Source organism: Cetorhinus maximus, chromosome 17, assembly GCF_964194155.1.
Source record: "Cetorhinus maximus chromosome 17, sCetMax3.hap1.1, whole genome shotgun sequence".
Taxonomy (NCBI): Eukaryota; Metazoa; Chordata; class Chondrichthyes; order Lamniformes; family Cetorhinidae; genus Cetorhinus; species Cetorhinus maximus.
In genome coordinates, this window is record NC_135895.1 from 41,431,334 (window position 1) to 41,444,931 (window position 13,598).

Sequence of the window (13,598 nt, forward strand, 5' to 3'; positions counted from 1 at the left end):
TTCCAAATACAAAATTAATATCAGTTAAGGTGAAGTAACAGCCAGTAATCAATCTGTCATTTCGGAAGAGTATGATCATTTCAAAATCTTGTGAACGCTTCTGAGTGCATTGCCTTCAAAAGCCTTCGTATTTTTTTGATAGGGTGCTGGTTTACTAAGTTGTTTGAGCAAACAAATATTAATCAGCTGTATTTTTATCTGCAGAGCTTTGCTGGTTTGTGCTTTAGCTCTTACCAGCCCCGAGGTGTTCATTGTTCATCATTCATTAGAAGCCAATGGCCATGCGTGCGAAGTAATTACTTCTGTTCAGTCGAGGATGTCAGACAATCTAGTTCAGTGCTGAAGTTCGGTCCTGAAGTTCAGTCAGATTTATTTACCCCTTATTCCCCGGTCTTGCAATATTCATTAAATCACAAGGAAAAAGTCTAATGCATTAATTTTAAAATTATGTGTATGAAGGAAGAAAACAATTTCAAGAAATCTCAATTTCATAATTTTTTACATCTGTACCAATCAAGGCAAAAACCATGAAGAATCCTTAAAATAACAAAATAACACTTGAAAGATTTGCTTTAGTTCCCTTAGCATGGTAAAATAATTTTGGGGAAGCAATGTCTTTGAACATACAGTTTCCAGTTGTGGTGTATGTAAAATGGCAATAGTTAAGAATGTATGAGTTTGAAGTTATAGTTTTTGTGACTTGTAATAATAAACAACAAAGGTTTCAGAGGAGAAAATTATAGCCAGCTTCAAACTTCAGGAGATACAGAGGTAGTAATAGGCTAGGCACATTCCGCTCTCCTTATCTCCCTGATTCTAAGCAGTATCCCTTTAAATAGTAACAGCTAGCATGCTTGAGATATAACCTCCAATTGTTGCTGATTTTTAAGGGCACTTTCAATGTCAATCTTGACTCAGTGGGTAGCACTATCCCCTTGCGAGTCACAAGGTCAAGGATAGAGTTCAGCCCCACTGCAGAGAATTAAGTATTAATCAAGGTTGACAATTCAGTGCAGCACTGAGTGAGATGGAAGGGGCTGTCTTTTGGATGGGATGTTTAGCTGGGATTCCATCCCACAACACTATTTGAAGACATTCTCCTGGTGTCCAGGCCAATATTTACCCCTCATATCAACAATAATAAATTATCTGGTCATACTTTTGCTGTAAGTTGTGTGCCCTTGCTGTGCACAAACTGGCTGCCAAATTTCTCAACATTACAAGTGACCACACTTCACAGAATCACAGTGCAGAAGAGGCCCTTCGGCCCATCGAGTCTGCACCGACACGAGAGAAACACCTGACCTACCTACCTAATCCCATTTACCAGCACTTGGCCCATATCCTTGAATGTTATGACGTGCCAACTGCTCATCCAGGTACTTTTTAAAGGATGTGAGGCAACCCACCTCCACCACCCTCCCAGGCAGCGTATTCCAGACCGTCACCACCCTCTGGGTAAAACATTTACTTCAAAGTAAAGTAAAAGTAAGAAAAACATAAAGTGCTGTAACGAGCTCTAGGGCACTGTAAGGTCATAAAAGATGCTACGTAATTGCATTTTTGTTCATTGTTACAGACTATTCCATTGCTGATGCAGCGTTCCATAGGTGATATGGTGTCCCTCAAATATCCCTCTGCTCTTCCCAATTACTCAATTTTTTTCCACAGCTACAATATAGGAAATATTAGGAACACTTGAATATAGGGGATTGTGAGAAAAAGCCAAAATTCTTCCATACTGTGATGCTGTCTTAACCTTATTTTTTAAACGGAACGGCTTCAACTTCCTAAGAAATATGAAGAAAATATTTTCCAGCATTTCTTTAGGTAAAAGTAACTGAAACATTTCTGGGAGTTAATCAAGAAGAATTATACAGCTACAATAACTGACAAGTGCTTCATTAAAATGTTTTAATGTTTTGTCTATGATAAATGTAGCAAACACGTGCAATATGCAACTTATGAAATTACCACTGTAGCAGCAAACCAACTCTCATCTTTTTCACAATACAGGGATTTAAGTAACAGGTTCCTACAAGCACAACAAACACATGCAATAAAAAAGACATTACTTTAAAAATTATAAAGATGAAACAAAACTTGGAATTTGAATTATTCTAATGCAGGTGAGAAAATTAGAATTTTGCCCAATGCCTAGCCAACACAGACAGATTGCCTCCATTAAAAAAAAGCAGGCAAGTTGTCATTATTATCAACCATGTTGTGCCCACAGTTCCCTAACAGCAGCTTAAATGTGCCAAGATAGTCAACATACAGACAAATATCAGTTTGGGCATACGGCAGAACCAGTTACTAAGCACTGCAAGTTACTATTTAAAAGTCAATATATTGTACACCTCCAAAATTAAAAATAAAACATTTCATTAGGGGTTTCTGATTTGGATTCATATTGTCAGCATTCCAGTTACCTGCACCTGAAGAAAAACTCATCTTCAACATATTACAGCACATATCCACTTGACTGAAATGGAGTTCAGGCAGTAACACAGTTCGATGATCCAGAAGATCTTTAATTATTTGAACATCTCTTACTGTTTACAATGTAACCTGAATCTCTTGATGGCGCTATAGCGTATTAACTGCCTACGTTACTTGCATGAGATAGTTGGGGTTAAATTTCATAAAGTCTACGAGAGTCAGATTTTACGACTAGACGAATCAAGACGTCTCCGATCCTTATCACAAAATGCTCTGAATCTGATGTCAGAAAGAAAGTTCTTCCAAGGATGATAACAGTCTCGTTAATCAAATTTTGTGCACAAAAATACCAATACTGTTTCTTATTTCAGCTCTTTATTCACAGCAGTGGCACCAGGTAAAACCAGTCCTGACACAAAATAATTGCAGAATAAGAAAACAAATATAGCTACAATAACTGACAAGTGCTTCATTCAAATGCCATTATAAAAAAGGTGGTAATGAAGGGGCTTAGTGACCCCTACTTTTGACCATGTGAGAGGAAAGCAACATCTTTCCTCTGAAAACAAGGTTGCACTTAGTACATATTTGCTCCATTTAGTATGTTTTTCCCAACGAACATTGCAGCCATGCCCTGATGAGCGGGTTAATTATGAGGAGACCAAGCAATTTGGCACGTTGCGACATCCTAGATAAATCCTGTGAATCTTTATACTTCATAGTGCAGCATGATTTGGTTTCTGAATACCACCGTTTTCTAAAACAATCCAGGAGGCAGTAGAAGTGAATCTGAATGGACCTGAGCAGCACAGTTGAGCTGCTAAACAAAGATCTGGTCAGTGATCTAACAGTAGAACCTCCAGGGTTCGACCTTCCTTGAAAACTCAACAGAAGCCACATATTCGATGGAAAAACATCACACATCCTCCACAAATGGAATTTCAAGGACAGCCCAGCCTGCGTCTGTGGTCATCCTGATCAGACTGTTCGCCACATTGTGAATGTGGTCTACAAAAATTTGCAGCACAATTCAATGCAATCCATCACTGTGCTGTGACTTGGCTGTCCAACTTGGACCGAGAGTCAAAAAGCTGCAAGATGTCATTCGCAAGAAGAAGAAGTGCATCTGAGCAATAACAAATTACTTGCCCCTATTTGTAATTTGGGCACGTTTCTCCCAAAGAAATTAGAAAGTGAACTTCTATACAACCTCCAGTTATGATCCTTCATTTCCATTTGTTATTGTGCTCCCAGCTTGTGAGCTGGTTTCATCCTTGTGTACTTTCTTACAAAGCTTATGATCATTGCCTGATGATTGTTTATATGGAAACACACAAGTAAAGCAAGACAGAAGCTTTGAAATGAGAATTATGTTTCATATGTCAGATGCAGAAATGAGTTGAAGTTCTTACCCGCCATCTATTTGTAGTCAAAGGGAGGTGGAAAAATTCAATGCACAATCTATTAAGCATGTTCTGACATTTAGGTTGTATTGTGAGTAAAGCACACAATACTCAATCCTATTTTATATTCTGCGAGCATATGGCAACTATCTTGCAACTGGATAGAAAATAAGTGTTGCACCAGACTTGCAATTTTTTTTTCTCTCTCGGAGTCCATGTTGGACTTAATTCCTTGTAAAACATAAAAATTCCTGTAAATGTCAGAGTGTTAATCTGTTAATAACATTTCTATTCCGACCCCAGGTAGACCTTTCTCCAAGGCACAGGCGCCACTTTACAAACATGCTCAGAATTAATTAGAAAAAGGGGACCTTTTTTATTACACATCTGTAATGTGCAGGGAAATTATTTTCCAACATCTTTCAGTGCCTCCCTGGAGCCTTGCTGCTGGGGTGTACAAACTAGAGAACTAGCAATCATAGGACAGAATCCTGTCCCTTTGAAAGTAATGGAGGGGTCGGACCATTTCCGCGTCCTGACCTCGCACTTACTGGCAACAATGCCCACCCATACATTCTTCTGGAAAGTAGCTGGATGCCTCTGAATCTGCCATCCAATGAAGAATGGTGGGCAGACAGACTGTAAGCCCAATCATACAAACGTACAAATTAGGAGCAGGAGAAGGCCACTCGGCCCTTCGAGCCTGCTCCACCATTCAAAAGGATCTGATTTGATTGTAACCTCAACTCCACATTCCCACCTACCCCCGATAACCTTTCACCCCTTTGTTTATCAAGAATTTATCTAGCTCTGCCTTAAAAATCTCCAAAGACTCTGCTTCCACTGCCTTTTGAGGAAGAGAGTTCCAAAGACCATGACCCTCTGAGGGAAAAAAAATTCTCCTAATTTCTGCCTTAAATGGGCAGCCCCTTATTTTTAAATAGTGACTCTTAGCTCTAGATTCTCTGACAAGGGTAAACATCCATTCCACGTCCACCCTGCCAAGACCTGTGTCATTAAGTCTATATTGCCTTTCCCAAGCCCTTCTGCCAAAATACATCACCTCACACTTCTCTATATTAAATTCCATCTGTCGGTTGTATGTCCATTCTGCTAGCCTGTCTATGTCCTCTTGCAGTCGATTGGCATCATCTTTGATGCTTGTCAAACCTGCAAGTATGGTAACATTGGCAAATTTTGATATTTTACTCTGTATTTCAATATCCAAGTAATTTATATATATATAATATAATATACATATATATATGTATATATATATATATAAACTGTATATAATATATATATAATACTTATCATGACCCACTGTTTTTTGTCGTTAAGCCAATTTTTTTATCCAAGCTTACATTGACCCTTCTATTCCACGAGCCTCAATTTTGTTAACCAATATTTTGGATAATACTTTGCCAAACGTTTCTTAAAATCCATATAAACAACATTCACTGCATTCCCTTCTATGTTCATCAAAAAAATCAATTAGTCAAGCATGATCTGCCCTTTACAGGTCTGTGCTTCTCTCCTTAATTAATTCAAACTTCTCCAAATGCCTGTTGGTATTTTTCCCTGCTGATTGTTTATAAAACCATACCCGCTACTGATGTGGATCTGTCTGGCCTACAGTTGCTATGAATGTCCTTACACCCTTTCTTGAATAATGGTGCCACATTTGCCACTTTCCGATTCTCTGGTACCTCTCCCGTGTCTAGGGCAGTTTCGAAGATAATGGCAAGCCCTACCACTATCTCCTCCCCCACTTCACTTATAACCTGGAACGCAAGTCATCCAGACCAAACAACTTGTCCACTCTAAGCATAGCTAGCCTTTCTAGTAAATCCTGCCTATCAATGTTCACTCCATGCAATACCTGTACCATTTCTTCTTCCACTGATATTTTGTCAGTATGCTCTTCCTTAGTAAACATGGATGCAAAGAACTCATTAAGTATTTCAGCCTTGCCTTGTGCCTCTAAGCGTCTAACAATCTTTTTGTTCCTAATAGGCCCTACCTTGTTTGTCTCTTACTATCTGTTTAATATTTACATGTCGGTAGAAGATTTTTAGGTTCCCTTTTATTTTAACTGCCATTCTCATACTCTCTCTTTGCCAGTCTTATTTTCCTCTTCACTTCCCCTCTCAACTTACTGTATTTCACTTGAAGAATTCACCTGACATGCATCACACTCCCTCTTTTGTTTTTGATCTTACAGCTTCAAGGGAAAAAAAAGCCGCCGCATTCTCCAAAGAACACACAATTTCAGAACAGTCTGACATGTAAAAACAAGTAGCCACACAGAATTTGTAATTTAAGCAGCAGGTATACATAACATTCCTACACCTGTATTGGAGGGATAAAATCAGAAGTTCTCAAAACTTTGAAGGGGAAAGCCAAAAGTTAAGGGCAGAAAATTCATTTTCCAGTCAACATGCTGAGGCCATAACTCAGCCGATTAATGGACAAAGGCTGCCCGTGCTAGATGGGGTGGTGGGGGCAGGGGGTGGGATGGGGTGGTACTGCACTCCATCATTAAAGGTAACCCCCTGCACCACCCACGCGATACCCATAGAGTTACAGCTGTGGCCATGCCCTATGGATGGGTTTTCCTCTCCACAATAATGATCTGACAGCTGTAATTAACATTTTGAAGATTCTTCAGTGAGTGTCTCCATCCTGAGGCACCCTCTCTTTCACCTACCTACACTGGCAGTGTTGACCCCTGACTTTAGGACTGCTGATTTTTCAGTGATGGAGGGCCTCCTATTGTCCACCATCCTTAACTGAACAGCAAGCGTGCCATCTGGCCACTAATTGACCGGCTTCTTGGAAATTACGGCAGGCAGCACGTGGTATGGGTCGGCACCCAGAAATGATCCCAACGTTGGGGTCCCAACCTCAAAACGAAAATTCAACTCACTGTACTCCATTCAACTCTTCACCCTCTTACTGTGACACTGAACACCTCTAGTCTCTACCCCCACGCAACCCCCGTCACCCCAATTAATACTAGAACTCTTTTATCTCTTCCCCATTAATTAAATCTGGTACTTTTCTCCTTCTCCAACCCAGTTAATCTGGTGCTCTACTTCCACTCTCCCAGATCATTCTGGTTCTTTCTTCCCCTCAGATTTCACATTTATGTTCTTTGCTTCCTAGCAGCCGCCTCAGTGCAACATTGACAGATAGATACCTGGCAGCATATTACATTCTGTCAACTTTTTTAAGTTCTCCTTGACAGTCAAGTACTTCGTGCTTTATATGCTACAATACACACTATCAAACATGAAAGAAAATCAAAAACTAAGCCAAGTAATAGTCTTGCAAAATACAAAGCAATGGGATGTAAATTATTGCTAAAGGTGAAGCTGCTACTATGGACCCAATTTTAACTCTGTGCAAGTGGATGGGTTTTTAGTGGGTTAAAATTTTGCCCATATAACTCACAAGTGAGAAATAGAAGTGGATCATAACTTTTCCTCAAGTTTAGACATTGACTAAAGCCCATGTCCTGCTGGCATGTATTTCACTTATGCACTTGTAGTCTCGTTTATGGGAAGAAATAACATTTTAGCTAGTGCCTTTATTGCTCAAGAAAATCAACTGAAGTCATTTAACTGCTGCACCCTATCAGCTTTATTTTCACAAAAGCATTCATATAAAGTGAAAGCAAGACTGTGTTGACCTATACTATATTGGAGGTTTTAGATTGTGTTATTCTTAAATCGACTGCACAACCACTGGCAAGCATTTCTAATAAAATACAGAAAGCATTTAAAGTAATTGTGGGTTTATCAAAAGAATCAATTAATTCAGGCTTTACAATGATGCGATCAGTTATATAAACTAGGTGTTATAAACTTCTATACTCAACTTGGAACGGGTAGATAGAGCAAAAAATATCTCAAATTAAACAGCATTTGGCATATTTTGAATTATTTAATTTGAATTGTGTCAAATTCAAAGCAGTTTCAAATCTTGTTCCGAATAATCAATAATATTAATTAGAAAAAACATTTCCCTTCAGATAAGTGAGTGACCTAAAAGTTGTTAAAATCAATGAGCCATTTGGATTTACAGAAAATTAACATAGCGGAGAGCCTTCTGCAAAAAGCAAACAATGTAGAAACACTCAAATACAATTACTATAAGGAATCCTGTTACAACCATTTTTACTAAAAAATATCTTTTAACTTGCTGTCAACACCTACATGTCTCAAACAAAAATGACTCTGCAGCTTTCAAATTGGAAGAAAATAGCTACAGAAGAGACATTATTTCTGCTAAACAAAACACACAAACACTCGTGTACACACGCACACACACACACACACACACTAACACACACACAACTCACACAGAAACATGCATGCACACATACTCACTCGCAAACACTGTTTCAAACTGCCTGCTGAAGTGGAAAAGAAATCCACTCAATTGATTAGTGTAGAAGATGTAACCCTAATGCACAGCACTCAAAATGATAACATTTCCCACTTCCTAATCAATAGGTAAACATATAATTCTCTTTTATTAACAGCACACAGTCCAATTTTAAAAATGCTCTAGTCCTTATTTCACTGCTTCCTCAAAGCCCTTTTGTACTAAAAACGCAAGGTTCCCATGATGTTGAATGAAAAGCGTTTGCACTGTCTTCAGTTCAGCTTTATTGACCAACGCAAAAGCCCAATGGTCGATGCAAACCCCTCTCTTGAATCGAGTTTATGCCTCAGAATTCAAAAATCCAAACAATAAAAAGGTGCTGAAATGATACTAACTGGAACAATACATGTCAATATTTTCAGTTTTGTTTCTCATTAGAAAAATAGGGTATCTTTTTTTTAACTAAAAGGAATATTTGGTAATCAAGAACAGTCTGCAAGCTTCAATAGATGAAATATACAAAATAAAAATGTAATTTATTATTTCTGATTTTTTAATGAGGTTCGTGTATTCTAAAATTAAATTGCATGCAAAAGGTCAGCTCTGAGCTAACAGAGAAGTTTTGAGTAATATGTTTAATTCTTATAAACAATTGCTTATAAATGTATCAGGAAAGTGTATCTTCTCTGGCATTTAAAAATCTTGATTTCCAACTTTATTTTCTTCAAACTGTTAAGCCAGAAATGTAACATTTCCATTTTCTCTTTAAAAAAAAACCAGTGCAGTGTATTTCAACAGAACGAACCTTCCCTCATCTAGTTGTTTATTTTGTGTCTTCAATTGTATTTGAGTTCAACCAGGTAGAATGCTTCTTCGGTGTATAAGCAAGGTCTTATATAAATGCTTATCAGCGTATGAGCAAGGTCTTATATAAATAATTATAAAGAATGTGGCACCATTTAAAAAAAACCTGCTATTATGCCATGTCCGAAGCACAAGCACCTCCATTTTTCATGTGTAATGGCTGTTATACATTCAGGCTTCTGGGCTCAATGCAGTATGCAGCACTATCTTTAGCGCAAGTCCAAGCTAATCATATATTCAGAATTGTGGTTTCAAACATCTTTCTGCATTTTTAATAAGCCCAATTTTTTTTCATGAGGTACTGTAATCCTCAAAAAGGGCCTTCCTCTTTTGTATAACATATTGATCAAAATATCCTCTACAAATCTCTACTTAATCACCTCATAAATTAGCAGCAACCTTCTGAAATTGGAAAGTTTCTAGAATCTGTTTCTAGAAGAGTTTCATACATGAGCTCTTGCTGCCCTCATATCTTAGGCACTAACTCACGAAGCAGATGATACGTTTTATCGATTTCAGAAAGATATTTGAAATTTCTACCATGTACTGCACTTATCAGCACTCTGCAGATAAATGCTTCTAAAATACTGCTACTGCAGCTTTTAGTTCACAATAAAAAACACTTGCTTTTATTGAAAACACAAGGCATTTATTGCAATGGTGACATGGCGATTATGGCATAAAGTTAATAAAATTTTTCACAGCAGTTTAACTTTACGTAGTTCCAATAAAAAGCATAGCCACTATCGACAGCTCGCTACATTTAATTTGTTTCACATGCAAGTCATCTGTGTTACCACAACTCAGTTCCACCATGCTAGCCTGCTCACCTAATCCAGCACGTTCTCCCAAAGGGCTATTCAATAACTCCCTGAAACTATAGATCTTTTTGTTATGATCAACTGACCATTTTATATAACATATATGTTTTGCAGCTGAGACCTCAAAACATGTTACAAATGATAACAGGTGTAAAATACAACATTAATAAATTTTGCTTGTTTAATGCCTCATCCTTACTTAAATAACAGCCTGGTATCATAACCCAATGTTGGATGATTACACCTGCAATTGATTTAATCTGACCTACAACCAACTGCTACTGAAAAGGTTATAACAAGAAAAATGGGACTTGCAAACGAAAAACTGCTTTTGCGTCAAAGTTGTTTGAACTGAGGATGATATCCTTCAATGAGAAAAGATCAGCACAGACATACTAAACAAAAGCTATCAGAAATATTTTCAGTACTTCCTTGCATCTTACCCTTGACAGGAACTATCTGGTTTTGTACCTGTCTCCCAGCAGTTTTAAACCTGAAACTCTGTAATTGTTTTATGTTAATTCAAACTTAATTCCAGTTTTTAAATTAAAGAGCCTGGATTTTAACTTTGATGCCTTTTCAAAAAATATTAAAAACATTTGTGTTGTCCTGTAATAGAAACCAAAAGATAAGAAGACCTGGAAAATGCGTTGGTGCTCTGGTTTGGTTGCACAGTGGGAACTGCAGCAACATTATGATTTATTGAACTTTGCACAAATGTCTCAAAATCTGCAACATATAACAAGAGCACTCTGAGTTAAATTATGGCACTCTCAACCAGTGCCACAATTATTTAATGGTTCCATCCAAGTGGAGTTCTCTCAGTTTTGAAAAACGGTAAGTCATTGCTAATGCTTTAACGAAATGACGAATGCTTGAATGGATTTATAGTGTATAATTTGAATTTTGCTTTTTTGAAGAACAACATGTCCTTAGAGCAAACAGTGCCCTTTTTACACAGCATACAATAATTCAATCTTCTTCCAAATTATATTAACATAGCCCAATATCAATGCAGGTAGTTAGAGATTTTTCTTTGAACCACCTAAATAGATTTGGTATTTTCCTCAGGTAAATAATTGGAAATTGGTGAGGCAGCTGGATATGTTCACTGTTAAGCTGCAGTTTTCTATCTGATAGAATACCTTAAAAGTAATATATGCAGTCTGCACGGTGGAACCTAAAATGGATAGGAAAATATAGAAGTACAATAATTTGATGACAGAATATTGAGACTTAATCCAGTACTTTCAAACCTGTTTATCAAAAACATTTTTAAACAAGGTCAGAGTAAAATGTGATCGTGTTTAAGATCAGAATAGTGTATTTTAGAATATTAGTACAATGTATCAATCCATTTTAAAACTTCAATTCATGAATTACCTAGATACCCGTTAAACTGACCCAAATCAAAAAGTCAAGAACATTTGGCGAGGTTAGTGAGGCAGGAGCGCTGAATTCATCTTCATTTTTGAAAAACAAAGGGTGAAAATCATAAATTAGCTCCGCCCTTCTAGACTTATTTTCATCATTGAATTTCATACCATCTCTCAACATTGTAACTAGTGACTTTTTTCTACCTTTTACCTACTAAATATTCAAAATAGCACAAATTTCGTCCATTTCGTTCTCAGCAAAGTGTCATACACCGATGGCTAATGGGTCAAAACTGTTGCTGCCAATTCCATTAGGGACCATACACTATTTCAATATTCTAAAGTTTAATAAACAGTCGAGCGAGGTGTTTGAGGAGCACATACCATTAGTGGGAGCTGAGCTGGCCGCTGGGGTGGGAGGTACTGGTCTTGGTCTTGGCTTGGGAGTTGGAGGCACAATTCGAACCGGTCCAACAAACTCAACATAGGTCCCAGGGAAGTCTCCCTTCTCTTTGTTTCTCTCGTTAACACCATTTAGCCACCCTTTGGGATTCTTCTCATCTCCCTCTTGATAATTCGCCGTCAACAGCACCGACTTGCTAACGGTCAGAACGTCACCCGGCAATAAGTTGATGTCCTCTTCTCTCTCCTTCTTGTACTCAAACAGAGCTCGGTACTGGAAACCCTCGGTGCACATTGCTCCAGGGATTTAATACTGAGTTTTTTTAAAAAGTGGGGTGGGAGGTGGGGCGGATTTGAAGGTGGTGGACTCCTGAGAACCAAAATGTGACTCTTCCCTAGAACTCAAGGTCAACCTCGAAAGCGCGTTAGTTTGCTCGGCAATGGGCAATCGCCGCTGTCCCACTTGGTGCCATCTCCATTCTCGTCACTCCGATGGTGCTCGGGCCCAAGTTGTGGGACACTTAAACTTTGCAACGTCTGCCGGTTGCTTATTGGCTTTTTTCTGCCTCAGTCAATCCCGAATCAAGCAGGTTCCATCCGGACGTTCTGTGTGCAAGACCTTTCTGTAATCCAACCAAACTGTCCAGAGAGAGAGAGAGAGAGAAGGTTGTTAAACAGGTCAAAGGCAGTCCCCTGACACTCGCCACTACACTATTTGTTCAATACACTAGGGGTGTGAATACGGAAGTACATGAAACACACACACAGTATTTGGGGATAGAGAGGTCTATCTGATAATTCAATAGAGAACAAAACCGCTGCAATTATCTCCAAAACACACCCGTCTTCACTCACTCAGCACCTACTCTAAAATGTCAGTGAAGCTGTTAACATTGAGATACAAAAAGAGAAAGTTCAGCAAAAAAAAACGCAGATAAAAATGAAGAAATCCCAGGATAAGAGATTGAAAAAAAAAACTGAGTGCAAGCAACATGTCAAAAAACATCGAACAGCAATTTATACCAGACCCCTACAGGTTTTAACGTTGGAGTACACAAATACCTCTTCAGATCTAAGGCGATTCCCCGGTAAGATGTCCACGCCTGGTGGAGAGGATTCAGGGAGCGTGTCTCCCCACAGTGTCTGCTGAAGGTGACGCCTGCTGCCTTCTCATCATTGGCTTTAATTGCGGTGGCTTTATTTCGGATATAGGCTGAAAAATCCGGGACTCTGCAGTCTGGACTGTTCATTGCAGGCACTTCCCCCCCACCACCACACCCCCCCAACCCCCAGCCAGATTTTCAGTATTTATAGTGTGACGTTTCTAACACACACCTCCCCGCCTGTGATAAATTGCAAGTGAAAGTCGGTCATTACACTGCAGAATCTGTGCAGATGCACGGATCCCGCCCCTGGTAGGAGCAGAATGTGGTTCACTCACTGGGTCGCAGCCGCAACGTGTTGCACGAAAGCATGTTGACCGGGAGGGGACTATGGAGCGAAACTGCAGGGAACTTCTAGCATTTTCAAGAGGGGGGTTGGGGGAACCCAGTAAGAATTAAATTCTACAAATGTTTTCGTTTTAGAAAAAGGTTTCCTTATTACAAAAATATTTTTAGGAATTATATAATAAAAGCCTAACTGAGGATGTCAGGGTAAATGTCCCAACATCAAGAATTTAGGCAGTTACCCACTATCATTTTCATTTAACATGCTCTGCCGCACTACCTCCATTAACTCCTCCACTTCCTTTATATTGTCCGACATCAGTCTTTGATGAGACACAACAAAATAGAATGGAATATTCAGAAGGCTGAAGCCGTCTTCCCCATCCACTGCAAACTCTAATCCTCAAGACTGACTCCAACATCCTCCAACGCCACTGTCTTAGATCAAAC

The 13,598-nt window shown here is 38.7% G+C and overlaps 1 protein-coding gene across 2 annotated transcripts in view; it reads right to left on the reverse strand.

The window, feature by feature from the left end:
- pik3r3b (phosphoinositide-3-kinase, regulatory subunit 3b (gamma)) overlaps positions 1-12,959 on the reverse strand; it is a 614,009-nt gene extending 601,050 nt beyond the window's left edge. Inside the window, exons 1-2 of one of the 2 annotated variants that reach the window (XM_078561061.1) lie at positions 12,763-12,959; positions 11,683-12,339 (exon numbers count right to left, since the gene is read on the reverse strand). In XM_078561061.1, coding sequence (XP_078417187.1) covers positions 11,683-11,995 — 313 coding nt within the window. In that variant the 5' untranslated portion in view covers positions 11,996-12,339; positions 12,763-12,959. Of the gene's footprint in view, positions 1-11,682; positions 12,494-12,762 lie in introns of those variants that run through there. The other variant, XM_078561062.1, reaches the window with a different exon arrangement.
- Positions 12,960-13,598: the final 639 nt, after the last annotated feature.